The 15,172-nt window shown below is 49.9% G+C and overlaps 1 protein-coding gene across 1 annotated transcript; it reads left to right on the plus strand.

The window, feature by feature from the left end:
* Positions 1-791: 791 nt before the first annotated feature.
* Positions 792-12,470, plus strand: Pcyox1l (prenylcysteine oxidase 1 like). The gene is made up of 6 exons (XM_008837901.3): positions 792-938; positions 4,775-4,981; positions 6,095-6,269; positions 9,443-9,654; positions 11,019-11,159; positions 11,567-12,470. The coding sequence occupies exons 1-6, from the start codon at positions 851-853 to the stop codon at positions 12,226-12,228; spliced, it is 1,485 nt and encodes a 494-aa protein (XP_008836123.1). The 5' UTR covers positions 792-850; the 3' UTR covers positions 12,229-12,470.
* The last annotated feature ends 2,702 nt before the right edge of the window (positions 12,471-15,172 follow it).

The following is a 15,172-nucleotide window of genomic DNA, read 5'->3' on the forward strand; positions in this document are numbered from 1 at the left end:
GTTCCAGAGAGTTCTGGCCTCCACGGGCATTACATGACATGGACAAACCTAATGTACACGTAGGCAAAACATTTCATACACATAAAATTTAAGAGGGATTTTTTTTTTTTTTAATTAAGGAAGAGCGGGAATGGCGGCTCAAGCCTGTAATCCCAGCAACTGAGAGGCTGAGCAGAATTGCCATGACAATTCAAGGTCATCTTTCCACACATAGTGAGCCCCAGACCAGCCTAAGCTACACGAGACCCTGTATCTAAATAAGAATAAAGGAGAGAAGGTAGAAAGCAGAGGTAAACTGTAAAAGTTGAAAACTACACTATCAGGTGCGTATGCGCTTGTTTGCAGCATGTGTATTAGGCAGCGTCTAGTGACCGTCAGCAGCTTCCAGCACTTGGAGACTCACGTCCCTTAGGCAACATCACATTAATTTACAAAGGTAGCTCTGGGATTATGCTCCACCCCGTCTAATGAAAAGGGAGACAGAGACACAGAAGGTTTTGTATAACTCTCCGAGGTTGCGACTTAAGTATGTTTCTGAGCAGCTAATCTCTGGTCCTGGTGCTGAGAGTCTACTAAGGCACACATCTGCGCCAGAGCCGAATGAGCCAGCCAATGAAGATGCCGCATCCGGGAGGAGGGACGGGGACACTACCAATGACTGAGCCCTCCGGGAGACAGATGTAGCTAATGGGGACCTCGTACTGCAGAGAGACGGTTTCTCGGCCAATGAGAGTTAAGGACCAACCAAGCTGAAGGCGGACCGGCCAGTGAGGCGGCGGGGCGGGGCGGGGAACCGAGCGCCAACCGGCTAGCTTCTGAGCCGCCGCGTGCTGCCTGGCTGCCGCCCGTCATGGCCCGCGCTGCCTGGCTCTTCGTCGTGCTGGCCACGCTTCTCGCCGCTGCAGCTGCAGGGGGAGATGCCCCGCCCAGCAAAATCGGTGCGGGAAGGATAGGGAGGGGGGCTTACCTCAGGTGGATGGGCGGGAAAAGGGTTCGCAGCTGGCTGCAGCTGGCTGGGGGCAGGGAAGAGCAGCTGGATGTGGAAGGGCTCCTCCGGAGAGGAACTGGGTGCAGGACAGGCGAAGACCTGGGACTGGGAAGGGCGTGCTGGTGAGGAGGGTGGCGCGGGCGCGTGAAGAGGGCCACCTGGGACAGAAGAGGCCTGGACAGGTATGGCCCGCTGACAGCCAGCGCTTTGAAAGGTGCAGGATCCTAGCATCCTCCGGGAATGTAGCTCCTGGCTTGGATCACAGCTGACGGAGGCCAGGAGCTGGGTGGTGATGTTCGCGGTGGTCTGCAGAGGGCCCTGTGTGTGACAGGCTACGCTGTGGTTCTGCTGGAGGACACAGGACACTAGGTCCTTAGTCTGAGAAAGTTCTGCGCCTGCAGAGTGCTTCGTGCTTCACCAGCGGGTTTTGCTAGCTTTGAAAAGGCTTCCTAGAAATCAAAGCCAGAACTTCCGGTCTGTAGAAGGCAGTTCCAGAAGACAGAACAATAGGTCTGCAGGGGATAGATGTGCTGGATGACAGAATAGGGAGCTTCTTCCCCTTCAAGCATGTTAGACAAACCTACCACAGAGCTTCAAAGCTCCAGCGTGGAGAGCCCTTAATGGCAGTCTTTATTTTTGGTGTGGTTTTCCGCAGCATATCGTTGTGAAATTCTTCAGACATACAGTAAAGTTGAAAGAATTTTACAATGATCGTCTGCATGCCCAACACCCAGACTGTGCTGTTTGCCACTGACTCCACTCACCTTGTCACCATCATGCATCCTTTTAGTTAGAACTCATCCTATATTTTGATGCATTTCAAAATAAATTGCAGACACAAAGATGCATCGCTAAATACTTCATGTCTGCCGTCGTTGTTAGTTCCATGTTTGCTTTTTTCCCCATGACTCAAAGATTTTCAAATCACCTTCCACATAAAATTCCCACCAAAGATGCTGGGCTCCTGGTGTGGGAGGACATAGTGCCAATTCTAGTGTTACTAGTGGGTGCCTTGGAGCACCGTAGACTTGCTGGAACCAGTGCAATCCCAGAGCTTGTGTGAGAAAACTACAACCAGGACGCAAAATGTTAAAGGTGACTAAAGCCAGAATTTTATTTGGGGCTGAGTTCATGAGCAAGAGAATGCTGAGAGAGAGGATATTCAGAGATGGCCTTGTAGAGAAGGTGGGTGTGGAGGGACCTGGGATAGAGTGCTCTTTCCTGGGATGGCAGTGCAGTGCTTGCAACCTACCCCCTTCCAGCTGCTTCTCCCCCACCTCACCCAAGACCCCCCAGATCAATGCCAAGCTGCCCTTTAACTTTCCTGGTTGCTGTCTTCTCTTGGTGACATGAACTAGACCCAGAAGGAAGATAAAAATCTTCCTGTTAAGTGGCATAATCTTTGGACTCCATCCAACAGGATCCCATCCGATTGCCTTGGAGTGTCCCCAAAGACCCCATAAAGTCCCCCTCAACATTCTGTTCAAGCTGCTCCTGTGGTCACTCACAATGTCCTCTAGGGTCAGGATCAGGTACTTTCTCCTTGTGCAGCCTGTATCCCCACATCCCCTCCGGCAGTATCTATCTCTTCCTCCTCAGGACTCCCCAAAAGCCTGTTGTCCTACTTTGTCATGGATGTTCTAGCCGATTGTGCATGAGTCTGTGCCCACTGGTTGCTGAGTTCTTGGGGAACCAAAACCCTATGTGGTTCATCTTTGAGCTTTGGCACATCTTATAGAACAGGGCAGTGTCCATTATGTGTGTTCTGTGAGCCTGTTCTCAGTGACATAGCATCTTACCTATGGCCTGGTTTAGGGTTTGGGGAGTGCCTCCAGGCTCAAAATATGTTTCTTTGGAGAAAATGGGTGATTTAGGAAGCTGTTTACAAAGGAAAAGTAGAAGAGCACAGAGTGGCTAAGAAGAGGTTAAGGACATTTCTGGAAGTGGCTTTGCAAGTACTGAGAAAGAGTGCTCTTTCAAAATGCAAACAGATTCTTGATGGATTCTGCCTCCCAGGGTCTAGAGGTAAGGTGAGTTCTCTCCATTCTTAAATGGACCATTTGAATATGGTATGGCAAGGGCAGTGTGCTGCTCAAATATGCATGAGATACTTCCCTCATCTTAGGTGGCTCAGGCAAGCAGAGCTGAAGTTAACCACTGAGGACTGTAGAAGTCAGTGACTTGGTCACAGAGTTGACAAGAGAACCAGGTCAGTCAGGTAAAGGCATGTGCTGTGCTAGCCGGACAAGAAGGCAGAGTGTTGGGAGAGGAGGTCAGTTGAGAAGAGCCTTGTGTTCTGGGGTTGCCTGTCCCTTCTTGGCAGGAGCTGGTGATCACCAACATGGGTCCAGTAAAGACAAATGATAGGCAATTTATCTTGCTGCCTGTGTGGATGGGAATGCTGAGCTATCAATGAGAAGAAAGCAGTGTTTCAGATACACAGTAGACAGATTTGCAGGTAAGGCGATAGCCCAGCCCAGGGTTTGAATAACTGACTTACTCCTCTCTCAGGACTATTGACCATTATCTATCTAGACAATGTTCCCAGTAGCACCCAGGAGCTCTGTCCAGTAAACTGTTTTATCTGTGATTTGGATGAGACCGACACATGAACTGGTATATAAGCTAAGCTTGCAAATAACAGGAAGGCAGGTGATAGAGACAGTGGATGCTAGGATCCAAAGCAGAAACTGTAGCAAGAGCCCAAACTGGAACCGAGGGCCCTATAAGGCAGTGAGAGTAGCCCATCACAGGGGAGGGGGTGTTCCAGTCTTGGCAAACACAGAAATGATTTAAGCATCCAGTGGTAGGTTGGACTTTGACCAGGGGTTGGCAAACTTTGCTTGCAAAGGGCTGGAGAATAAATACGTTAGTCTGTCTTTGTGGGCCACTGCACACTCTCATTCTGTCTACCTTGTATGAAAGGAACAGACAATAAGTAAAAGCAAAGCTGTGCTCCAGTTAAGCTTTGCTGACGGATGCACTCTCCAGTATTAGGAGGCTGAAAGGGAGCATCACTTGCCCAGGGGTTCAATGCCAGCCTGAGCAGCATCTCAGAACCCCAGCATCAGACCCTCATCTCAAAAAAGAAAAACCTCTGCCAATAAAATGGCAGAAACCAGCCTTACTTGGATTGTGGCCTACAAGCTGTGGTTTGCTGACCCCCAAATCAAGAAATGGTCTCCAGTCCACCAACAACAGTGATTGGTCAGTAATAGTATTCACCAATTAATAATGAAATATTAAGTAAAACAGGGAAGATAGGGAATTTTGTAAAAAGCTAAACTTATTCTTTTTTAAACATGCATTGATTGATGACTGACTGACTGACTGTGGGAGAGGTGGCGCATGTACACTATGGTGCTCATGTGGAGGTCAGAGAACAACTTGCAAAGTCAGTTCTCTCCCTACCCCACAAAGGTTCCAGGAGTCAAAGTCAGATCATCAGGCTTGGCAGCAGGCGCTTGTATACACTAAGCCATCTCACAAGCCAATTTATTTTCTGTAACCAAGCATTCTGAATTTGGGGTTTCTTTCCTGCTCTTTTGCTGCTGGAGTCTTCCTTTGTCCCAGTGAAGGCGGTAGCAGGTGCAGCTTGGGGGCCAACCTTTGCTTGTTTGACTTGGTGGTGCTGATAATTCAGATTATGGATTTTCCCCTTTGAAATGCCTTAAGCCTATGAAGTGCAGGGACCAGGAGCCTCTGCTCTCCACAGGAAGATGCAAAAGTAACTTGTCTCTCTCATGCTGTGCCATCTCTTCTGCTTCTTTCCGGACCTGCTGATAGCCGTTATTGGGGCCGGAATCGGGGGCTCTGCTGTGGCCCATTTCCTCCAGCAGCACTTTGGACCCCGAGTGCAGATTGTCGTATATGAGAAGGGAACTGTGGGTGGCCGCCTGGCCACCATCTCCGTCAACAAGCAGCACTACGAGAGTGGAGCAGCCTCCTTCCACTCTCTGAGCCTCCACATGCAGGACTTCGTCAAGCTCCTGGGTGAGTGTCCAGTCCCAGGGTTCTGGCGCCCAGCGCCCCAAGCCAAATCCTTATGGTTGGATGGTCATTTAGCCCGATCTCCTCATTTTACAGATGGAGCAGCTGAGACCAGAGAGGGGAAAGAACTTGCCTGAGGTTACACAGTGAGTTAGTTGCAGAGCCGGGATTAGAACTCAGGTTTGACTCCCAGGCCAGTTTCTTTCCCTTTCAGTTTGCTGCCTCTGAATTATTGTGATCATATCAGTGTCCGCATCCTGGTGCCTACCAGGTAACTGGTACTCTACTAGGTGATGTGTGGACATTGCCTCAAATCCTATCAGCCTGCAGGATGGGAGACAGATCTCCCCCTAAGGAAACTGAGGCTCAGAAAACTGACATACTTCAGTTGAAACCACACAGCTAATAAGTGAGAAAGCTGGGATTCAAAGCCAGCATCATCTTATCAAAACTACAATACACAGGCTGTTTGGTGCAGAAAAGCTGCACTTCTCAGAAGTGGTCCTGCAGGAGCACATCTTGCTGAAGTACAAAGTACATGCAAGCTTGTTCACTGTAGCAAGGTTTGGAATAGCAGGTTGGAAATGTCCTCTTGGCCCACCCTCTGTACCTGGGTGAGATACAATGCTGTGTAAGTATGTAGAAGACTGGCCAGCCCCCAGAATGGAAAAATCCTTTATAGTCAAACTTAGAACACCAGGATTGTTGCTGTGGAGCAGGGCAGTGTGTATGGTGTGTGGAGTGGAGGGTAGTCATAGCCATAGACACATTCTCTGAGTTGTGGCGTGCTGAGCAGCTAGAAGGAATTGTGGTTATCACAGCATGTGACCTTGGAGCCCAAATCCACATCTCAAGCCAGCCCTGCCCACATCAGCTTGTAGACATTCTGGGGTGGCACAATTTCCCTCTTGCTTGGCTGAGCAGATCCCTGTTGAAAGAAGTATAAAATGGTGTATTTTCATTTTCTTAGTCACTTAGTCAGACGGACAGAACAAAGAACAGACCAGACAGTTGCAGCTGTTGCATCAGGAAAGCCCCAATACAAAAGTTGAAGGTTCTGCCAGGTTTCGGGGGGGGGGGGGTTACGAGGAGCTGAGAGGCTGCTGATCTCTGCAGGGCTGAGACAGCGGCGTGAGGTGGTGGGCAGGAGTGCCATCTTCGGCGGGGAGCATTTCATGCTGGAGGAAACCGACTGGTACCTGCTGAACCTCTTCCGCCTCTGGTGGCACTACGGCATCAGCTTCCTGAGGCTGCAGATGTGGGTGGAGGAGGTCATGGAGAAGTTCATGAGGTAGGGCTGGGCTGCCAGGGAAGGGCTTGCTGAAGACTTGGTTGATTGGAAATTGCGAAAGAGTATAGAATGTGGGGACAAGGACCATGCACATTTCAGCCCAGGCCTGGGGACCAGGTAGGGCAGGGTTGGTGCCCCTGGCCTCGCCACACTAACCTTCATTCTCTCCTTCCTTCTGAAGCCTGGATTGCAAATTCAGTCACTTGCAAGGGCTACAATGGGGTGTATGTAAGCGAGGCACCTGGGTGGTAGAGAAAAGGGAGCCACGGGAGGTGGGGCAGCGTGAAGAGAAAGGCTACCTGTGAGGCAGCCAGCTGCAGCCCACTGTGGCCAGCCATGAGGACTCATGAAATCTCCCAATTTTTTCAGTGTTTACCACTTTACTTTCTGAGCCAAATGAAACACTTGTGGAGGCCATATGCAGCCTAGGGTCACCCATTGCAAGCTCTGCTGCCCCTACTTTGTCCATCTAGAACAAATACCTCTTTTGACTACTGCTTTCCTCTTGGGTGCCAACCCCTCCCTCCCGCCTCAGGTAGAGAGGACACATGGTCTATGTCCATTCTGCACTCACATGCCAAGCAGCCCCTCCCCGTTCTACCTCCTGCCTTCCAGCTCCCTGAGCAGAGGCTGCTCCTCTAGCCCCATCACTGACTCCTCAGTGTCAGGTACCCTGATGTGGCCCCAGGGCCCCCTCCCTGCTTCCTGCCACTTCACTTCCTCCTCACTATGCCATACTAGCACATGCATCTTCCTTGTGCCCCACATGTCCTCAAAGCTCAGTCCTTGCACCTCTTCTTTTTTCTTCAATCTTAAAAAAGTAATGTATTCTGGGGCTGGAGAGATGGCTCAGCAGTTAAGAACACTGGTTGTTCTTGCAGAAGATCCAGGTTCGAATTCCAGCACCCACATGGCAGCTAACAAATGTCTGTAACTCCAGTTCCAGAGGATCTGACAGCCTCTTCTGACCTCCATGGGCATTGCATGACACAGGTGCACTTACCTACATGCAGGCAATACACACATACACATAAAAAAATAAATTTTTTAAAAAAATTAATGTGTTCTTTAACAGTTTCCTACACACACACACCACACACATCACACACACACACCACGCACACACACATCACACATACCACACACATACACACATCACACACATGCACACACACCACACATATCACACACACACCACACATACCACACACACACATACACACATCACACACATACACACACCACACACACGCCACACATACACACCACACACACATCACATCACACACACCACACACATACACCACATACACACACACACACCACACACACACATCACACACAACACATACACATCACACACACACCACACACATACACACCACATGCACATCACACACACCACACATACACACATCACACACATACACACCACACATACATACATCACACACACACCACACACATACACACCACACACACACACATACACTACTCTCTAGTCACATTCATCCTCCCATCCTCTTCTTCTTCTTCCACTCCCAAGCACTCGTCCCCCTCCTCCCACCAAGTCCTCATCCCACTTTCATATCTTTTTGTTTTGTTTGTGTTCGTGCTTTGTGATCCACTGGGTTTACCCAGGGCCACTCATGTGGGTATAGGTGTGCAGCAGTCCACTGGAGCACTGGTAACTCACCAGTGGCTGCATCACTGAAGACATCCTCCACTCCCCCAGCCACCCTTGTCTGTCATTAGAGCCCCTGGGCAGGGCCCTTTGAGCACCTCCCTGTCTATGACTGAATGCTTTTAGGGCTGGACTTGTACAATTCCTATGCGTACAACTGCAGCTGCTGTGCATTCATGAGTGCCGCAGCCACATCATGCCCATGCATGGTGTTTCGCAACCCTCCTCCCCAATGCTCAATGCTTACAAGCTTCCTGCCTTTTAAAAGGTTTTATTTTACTTTATTTTAGACAGAGTCTTACTATGTAGTCCAGGCTGGCCTCAAACTCACCAGCCTCTGAAGTCCTAAAAGTACTTCCACTGTCACACCTGCCCTGTCTTTTCTTTCATATACTTTTCTCCCTTGTCAATTTTCTGCAAACCTGCCATGCTGACTGTTGGAAGATAAGTTCCACTTCCACTCCCAGACCCACATTTCTTTTTTTTTTTTTAAATTTCACGTATAATGAGTGTATTGCCTGCATGTATGTAAGTACACCCATGTCATGTAATGCCTGTGGAGATCAGAAGAAGGCATCAGAGCCCCTGGAACTAGAGTTAAGGACAATTCTTAGCTGCCGTGTGGGTGCTGGGAATTGAACCCGGGCTCCAAGAGCAACCAGTGCTCCTAACCGCTGAGCCATCTCTCCAGCCCCCACAGACCCACATTTCTTTCTTTTTTATTTTATTTTTAAACTTTTTTGGTCTTTTTGAGACAGGGTCTCCCTGTAGCCCCAGCTGGCCTGGAACTCACTATGTAGACCAGGCTGGCCTTGAACTCACAGAGATGTACCACCACGCCTGGCTCAGACCCACATTTCTATCTGCCCTCTGACACCACTATCTAGTGGCCCCATCGAAAACCTGCATGACACCACTATCTAGCGGCACCATCGAAAACCAAACTCTGCATGCTTCCATGTTTACCAAGTCCAGAAAGGCAGCAGTTCAAAGGCCAGCTAGTCCAGTATGCATCAGGAGGAGATTCCCATCCGTGCATGTCCTGGACCTTGGATGAGGAGTAGAGGGCCCAGACAGATGCTCAGCACAATGAGAGCCCTGTCAGATCAGGTGGTAGAGAGGACAGTGGCAGCACAAAGCTGTCAGGCTCAGCGTGGTCCTTGAGGCCAGGACAGAGAAGCTAGTGAAGAAGCCCCCTGTGTCCAAAGATGTGAACTATGACCTGGGGCAGGAAGAGATCTGGAAGGTAGCATAACTGGCATCCAGCATCCACAATAAGAAACCAGGTCCAGTGGGATCCTGAGGTATTTGCCTTTATCTCTGTACCGTCCCTGGGGGAGAGGGTACAAGTCCACCACAGCCATGGAACAGGACAAAGGGTACATAACATCTCTCCCATGACAATGTAGATGAAGTGGGAGGCCCACAGGGAACTCATGATGGGTGACCCGCCTTTCTGCACAGTACCACAGTCCCGTGCGTCTCCTAGGATCTACAAGTATCAGGCCCATGGCTATGCCTTCTCAGGCGTGGAAGAACTGCTCTACTCGCTGGGGGAGGTCGCCTTTGTCAACATGACCCAGCGCTCAGTGGCTGAGTCCCTGCTCCAGGTGGGCGTCACACAGCGCTTTATTGATGATGTCGTCTCTGCTGTCCTTCGGTCTAGCTATGGCCAGTCAGCAGCAATGCCTGCCTTTGCTGGTGAGTGTACAGCCCTCAACCTGCCTGCCTGTTCTCCCTGCCCACCATACTTAGAATGAGCTGAGTCTCGTGATACCCTTCCATCATACTATTGCCTTGGTACTTTTACCACATTCTTTTTATTTACTTTGTGATATGTGTGTGGGTGTGTGAGTGGAGGTCAGAGAACAACTTGGCAGGAGTCTGTTCTCTCCTACCATGAAGGTCCTAAAGATTGAACTCAGGTTGTCAGGCTTGGTGACAGTCACCAACCCCTATTGCCCTTTATGCCAGTCCTCCAAGTTGGCACACGGTATTTACCCCACTTCATTGATGGCAGAAGCAATGCTCTGGTGGCATATCCAATGTGTCCTCCACTCTCTAACTATGATCTCTAACCATGCATCAGTGTCAGAGCTGAAGTGGCACTTTGCTATCCATGGTTTGGTTTCAGGAACTGTCCCACCCTTAGGTGTTCATTGGCTAGTCACCCAGTCTTCCCAGCTCATTACAAGATTGGGTAGGTTGGCCCTAAGAGCAGAGAATGTGGGATTCACAAGGGCAGGACACCTGCCCCTTTGTGTCTACCGAGAAGTCCCAGACACTGAAGACAGTACCGGTACAATGCCAGGCACTTGCATGTTCTGGGTAAAAAGGTAAAAGAGTTGGCATGAACAGGCAGCTCTCATGTGTGCAGGATGCTGTTCCTCTGGTTCCTTCCCCAGCATCCCTCTGCAGTGTCTCTGCTCACTCTTCTAGAATCCTGTGTGTACCCAGTATAGCCTGTTTGTATTAAGATTTGACGCCCATGTCCCCTAGGAGCTACAGGCACCAGGCCCATTCTCCCGTGGTTTTCAGTATGTCCACAGAGTTGTGCAACCATCACAGTTTGAGGACATTTCCAACACCCTAAAAGAAACCCCATGCCTTTTTTGTTTTGTTTGTTGTTGAGACAAAGTCTCACTTTGTAACCCTGGCTAGCCTGAAACTCGCTATGTAGGCCAGGCTGGCTTTGAACTCACAGAGAGAGATTGGTATATCTCTGCTTCTTACTGAGTGCTGGGGTCAAAGGCATGCACCATTACACCTGGCTAAAACGCTACGCCTTTTACGTAGCTGCCACATACCCCTAGCCTTCCAGCCACATGTCTCACCATTTTTGTGGATTTCCCCATCAATATATTCCAAAAAACAGAACTGCCTGCTGTATAGTCCTTTGGGGCTGGCCCTCAGAGCACTGGGGACTTAATCATATTTAGATGTTTGTTGTCTCCCTGTGCTTGTGGTTAGAAGGCGTATTACTGGCAGGAAGGCCCAAGGAGGATCATGTTGGACTCTCTAGGCCCACTGCCTTGTGGTCCAGCTTCCTTTCCTGCCTTGCCCAGGAGCCATGTCACTAGCTGGAGCCCAGGGCAACCTGTGGTCTGTGGAAGGGGGCAACAAGCTGGTGTGTTCTGGTTTGCTGAAGCTCACCAAGGCCAATGTGATCCATGCCACGGTGACCTCTGTGACCCTGCACAATACAGGTGAGTGAACAGAGCAGGAGGTATGGATGGGCACACTGTTCCTAGCCAACCCTTCTGCCTCTTCTCTGCCCCAGGCCTAAACTGCCCTGCAGAATTATTTTCAGAAAAGCAGTGGGATGATCCACTAACACTAGAGGGCACTGTTGCTGCAATTTAACTGTCATAGCTAAGTCGCTGTCTTCCATGAATCCAGCCTTGTTCCTTTGACCACTGAGGATTTGAGTGACAGCCTCACCCCAGTCAGTCAGCAGCAGACCCAGAGGAAGGACTTGAGCCTCCTTACTCCAAGACCAGGGCTCACCCAGGAGAGACAGGATCAGCCCAGCTTCCCCCAATGCTGGGCCCCAAATAGGTGAGTCGGCAGAAACCAAGGAACAAGTTGACTTCTGTACTCTCTTCTCTCCCAGAAGGGAAAGCCCTGTACCAGGTGGGGTATGAGAGTGAGAAGGGCAACGGCTCCGACTTCTATGACATTGTGGTCATCGCGACGCCCCTGCACCTAGACGACAGCAGCAGTAACCTTACCTTCCAGGGCTTCACCCCACCCATTGATGATGTCCAGGGCTCTTTCCAGCCCACTGTGGTCTCCCTGGTCCATGGCTACCTCAATTCTTCCTACTTTGGTTTCCCCGACCCTAAGCTTTTCCCCTTCACCAACATCCTCACCACAGATTTCCCCAGCTTCTTCTGCACTCTGGACAGTATCTGTCCTGTCAACATCTCAGCCAGCTTCCGGCGGAAGCAGCCCCAGGAGGCAGCCGTGTGGCGAGTACAGTCTCCCAAGCCTCTCTTCCGGACAGAGCTAAAGACCCTCTTCCGTTCCTATTACTCAGTCCAGACAGCCGAGTGGCAGGCTCACCCCCTCTACGGCTCCCGCCCCGGCCTCCCGAGGTTTGCCCTCCATAACCAGCTCTTCTACCTCAATGCCCTGGAGTGGGCCGCCAGCTCCGTGGAGGTAATGGCTGTAGCTGCCAAGAATGTGGCCTTGTTGGCTTATAACCGCTGGTACCAGGACCTGGATAAGATTGACCAAAAGGACTTAATGCATAAAGTCAAGACTGAACTGTGAGGCCTCCAAGGAAAGCCCAGAAACTGTCCCACACTGAAGATGGAGCTCAGACCACAGCAGCACAGGGTTGACTAGGCGGCAATCACTGGCCAAGCCGCCCTCTGAACCGCCTGTATGAACAGATTTCCCCCAGCTTGGGTCCAGGTGACCATCATCTACCTGCCTGTTGAAGGGTCCTCTTAGAGGTTGTTTCTTTTGTTTGTCTTTTAAGGGAGGGATTACAAAATAGAAAGGAAATTCAAGCCACTGCTTCGTTTTGTGTGTGTGTGCGTGTGTGTGTGTGTTCAGGAAGAAATAAAAGCGCATCTCTGACTGAAGTCACTTCTAATTTGGGTTTTCTAGATAGGAGCCAAGATGGCCATGGAAGGGAATGGAAGGCAGAGAACTCCAAGTTGTCTTTCATTACTGTCTTCCATTACCAACTTCCAAAATGCAGTCAAACATTTGTACCAGATACTTAAGTGGAAGGGAAGATCAGAAAACCCCAAATTGGAGTAGGCCCTATTTCGTTTGGGTTCTAGTTCAGACCTTAAACACTATCTCCAAACAACACTGCATAAGACTGATAAGACTTCAGCGGGAGACATTTACCCCAACACTGCTATCAGTAGAGCTCTGTGCTGCCTGGCAACCAGTGGGAAAAGGGAAACAGACTAGGTTATAGGAAGAAGGAAGCTTTTCAACAGCACCTGGGAAAACTGACCATTCACTTCATTGTTCATTGATCTGCCTTGCAAAGAAGGCAAGTCCGCAGATGGCAGAGAGCCGTCCTACCTCACTCCCAGAACTTCATCCCAGAAGAGGAAAGGAACATGCTGGGATGGAGCTTTTTGGAGGTTAATCTAACTTCTCCTGTGGCACTAAGACTACATACTGCTGTTCCAGAGGATCTGAGTTCAGTGGTCAGGCTGCTCACCACTGCCTGGAACTCCAGCTCCCGGGATCCAATGCCCCTGGCCTCCTTGGGGATCTGCTCTCACTCATGTAGTACACATACACACAGAGACAGGCATACACGCACATAAAGTCTTTTAAATCATTTTTTTTTGTGGGTTTGGTTTTCTAGTTTTTTTGTTGTTTTTAATCTCTCTGTAGCCCCAGCTGGCCTGAAATGTAGACCAGACCTGTCTCATCTCAGAGAGGAGATCCACCTGCCTTTGCCTCCCAAATGCTGGGATTAAAGGCATGCACCACCACACCTGGCTTAAATCATTTTTTTAAAAAAAGAAAGAAGAGGGACTGTAGAGATGGCTCAGCAGTTAAGAGCACTAACTGCTCTTGCAAAGGACCCGGGTTCGAGTTCCCAGCACCCACATGGTGGCCACGAACCATCCTTAACTCCAGTTCCAGGGAAATCCGAAGCCCTCTTATGACCTCTGCGGCATTGCACGACACGGGTGCACTCACATACATGCAGGCAATACACTCATACACATAAAATAAAAATAATAAAATATTAAAAAAAATAAAGCCTGGCGTTGTGGAGCACACCTTTAATCCCAGTACTCGGGAGGCAGAGGCAAGCAGATCTCTGTGAGTTCAAGGCCAGCATGGTCTACAAAGCGAGTTCCAGGCCAGCTGGGGCTACAGGGAGACCCTGTCTCAAAAAGACCAAAAAAAAAAAAAGAAGAGAGTGAAATGTGTCTTCATTCCTTTTGAACTGTGCCTTTCTGCAAAGCCCAGAGGAAGGAAGCAGGAGGTACCTAATCCATGTGGCCCCATCCCACCTAGTCTCCTGGGGGAAAAGGAGGGGCTTGCTAAGTTACAGAAGAACAGGTCCCACCCAGACTTGTTAAACTGGGCTTTAGGAGAAGGGCCTGGGTGCCACAGGAAATACCACCACCCTTGATGCTAGTTAGCACCAAAGTTTTCCCAGTAGACAATCCCAAAAGTCACCTGGCTGCTTCCCTCTGCTGACAGTGAGAACATAGCTTGTTTGAGATCTGATAAGTTTATAGAACAACCCAAACCTGGAACTTCTCCTTAACTGAGATCAGCATGGAGCAAAGGCCCCTCCTGACAGTAGGGTTCCACGTTGGCATGGAGCCCTTTGCTGTGCCAGATGATGGCAATGGCAATGAAGACCACAAGTAGCCTGTGCCTGTTGGGAATTACAGAAGCCACAAGACTGGCACATCAGTTAAAAAAAAAAAAAAATTGAAGTAGAAAAAAATAAACTAAAACTCACTTAAAGATGTCACTGCTTAGCAGAACTTGAGCCCATGCACAGAACCTGGGGGTTCTCTAGGTCCTTACTTCCCTCACAGCCTAAACTGCTGGGACAGCTCCCAGGTGAGAGGTTCTCCCACAAGCACTAAGCCAGATTCCCAGCCTAGGCGAGTTGGCCCAGCCCTGCAGTTATTCCTGTGGCCAGGGAAGGACCAAGTACTGATTGGTTGGACCAGTCACAGGGACACAGAGTAAGCTGACTGACTGGCTTAGAGCAATCAGGTTCCATCCCTGAAGCAGAGATCTTAACCAAGTGCCCAGGTTACAGTGGAAAGGTGTGTGGGGAGAGCCCGGATGCCAGCTACATGCAGAGGGAGCCACTGTGCTACAATTTGAAGTCAAAATGTGTGATGGCCTCTTTCTTTGGCTGAAGATGTTATGGGATGTCATTGTATGACTTGTACTGGACCAGAGGACCAAAGACAATGCAAAACATACCCTGCTAAACACCCCTGCCTTGCATCCCTAAGGAAGGCATGGCTTACACCCAGGGCATGTCCTCAGCAGGGCTGCGTGTCAAGGCACACAGCTGCACTGGCTGCATCTTTTCGGGCCCACCTTTCTTTGAGTGAGCAGGCCCGAACAGCTCCAAGCCAAAGCCACTCAAAATGCCTTGAGCCCTGCTTTCCAGAGCCTAAGAGTTTATCACATGGTTTTACTCCTTGCAGGAGGGATTCCAGAAAGGAAGCACCAGCCTTTGTCCCAGGACCCATCT

Source organism: Nannospalax galili, unplaced genomic scaffold (assembly GCF_000622305.1).
Source record: "Nannospalax galili isolate Female #2095 unplaced genomic scaffold, S.galili_v1.0 scaffold19, whole genome shotgun sequence".
Lineage (NCBI taxonomy): Eukaryota > Metazoa > Chordata > Mammalia > Rodentia > Spalacidae > Nannospalax > Nannospalax galili.

Coding starts and splice junctions, on each gene's coding strand:
- Pcyox1l (XM_008837901.3), top strand. CDS start 851: ATGGCCCGCGCTGCCTGGCTCTTCGTCGTGCTGGCCACGCTTCTCGCC. Junction 939..4,774: donor TGCCCCGCCCAGCAAAATCG/GTGCGGGAAGGA, acceptor ACCTGCTGATAG/CCGTTATTGGGGCCGGAATC. Junction 9,655..11,018: donor AGCAATGCCTGCCTTTGCTG/GTGAGTGTACAG, acceptor TGCCTTGCCCAG/GAGCCATGTCACTAGCTGGA.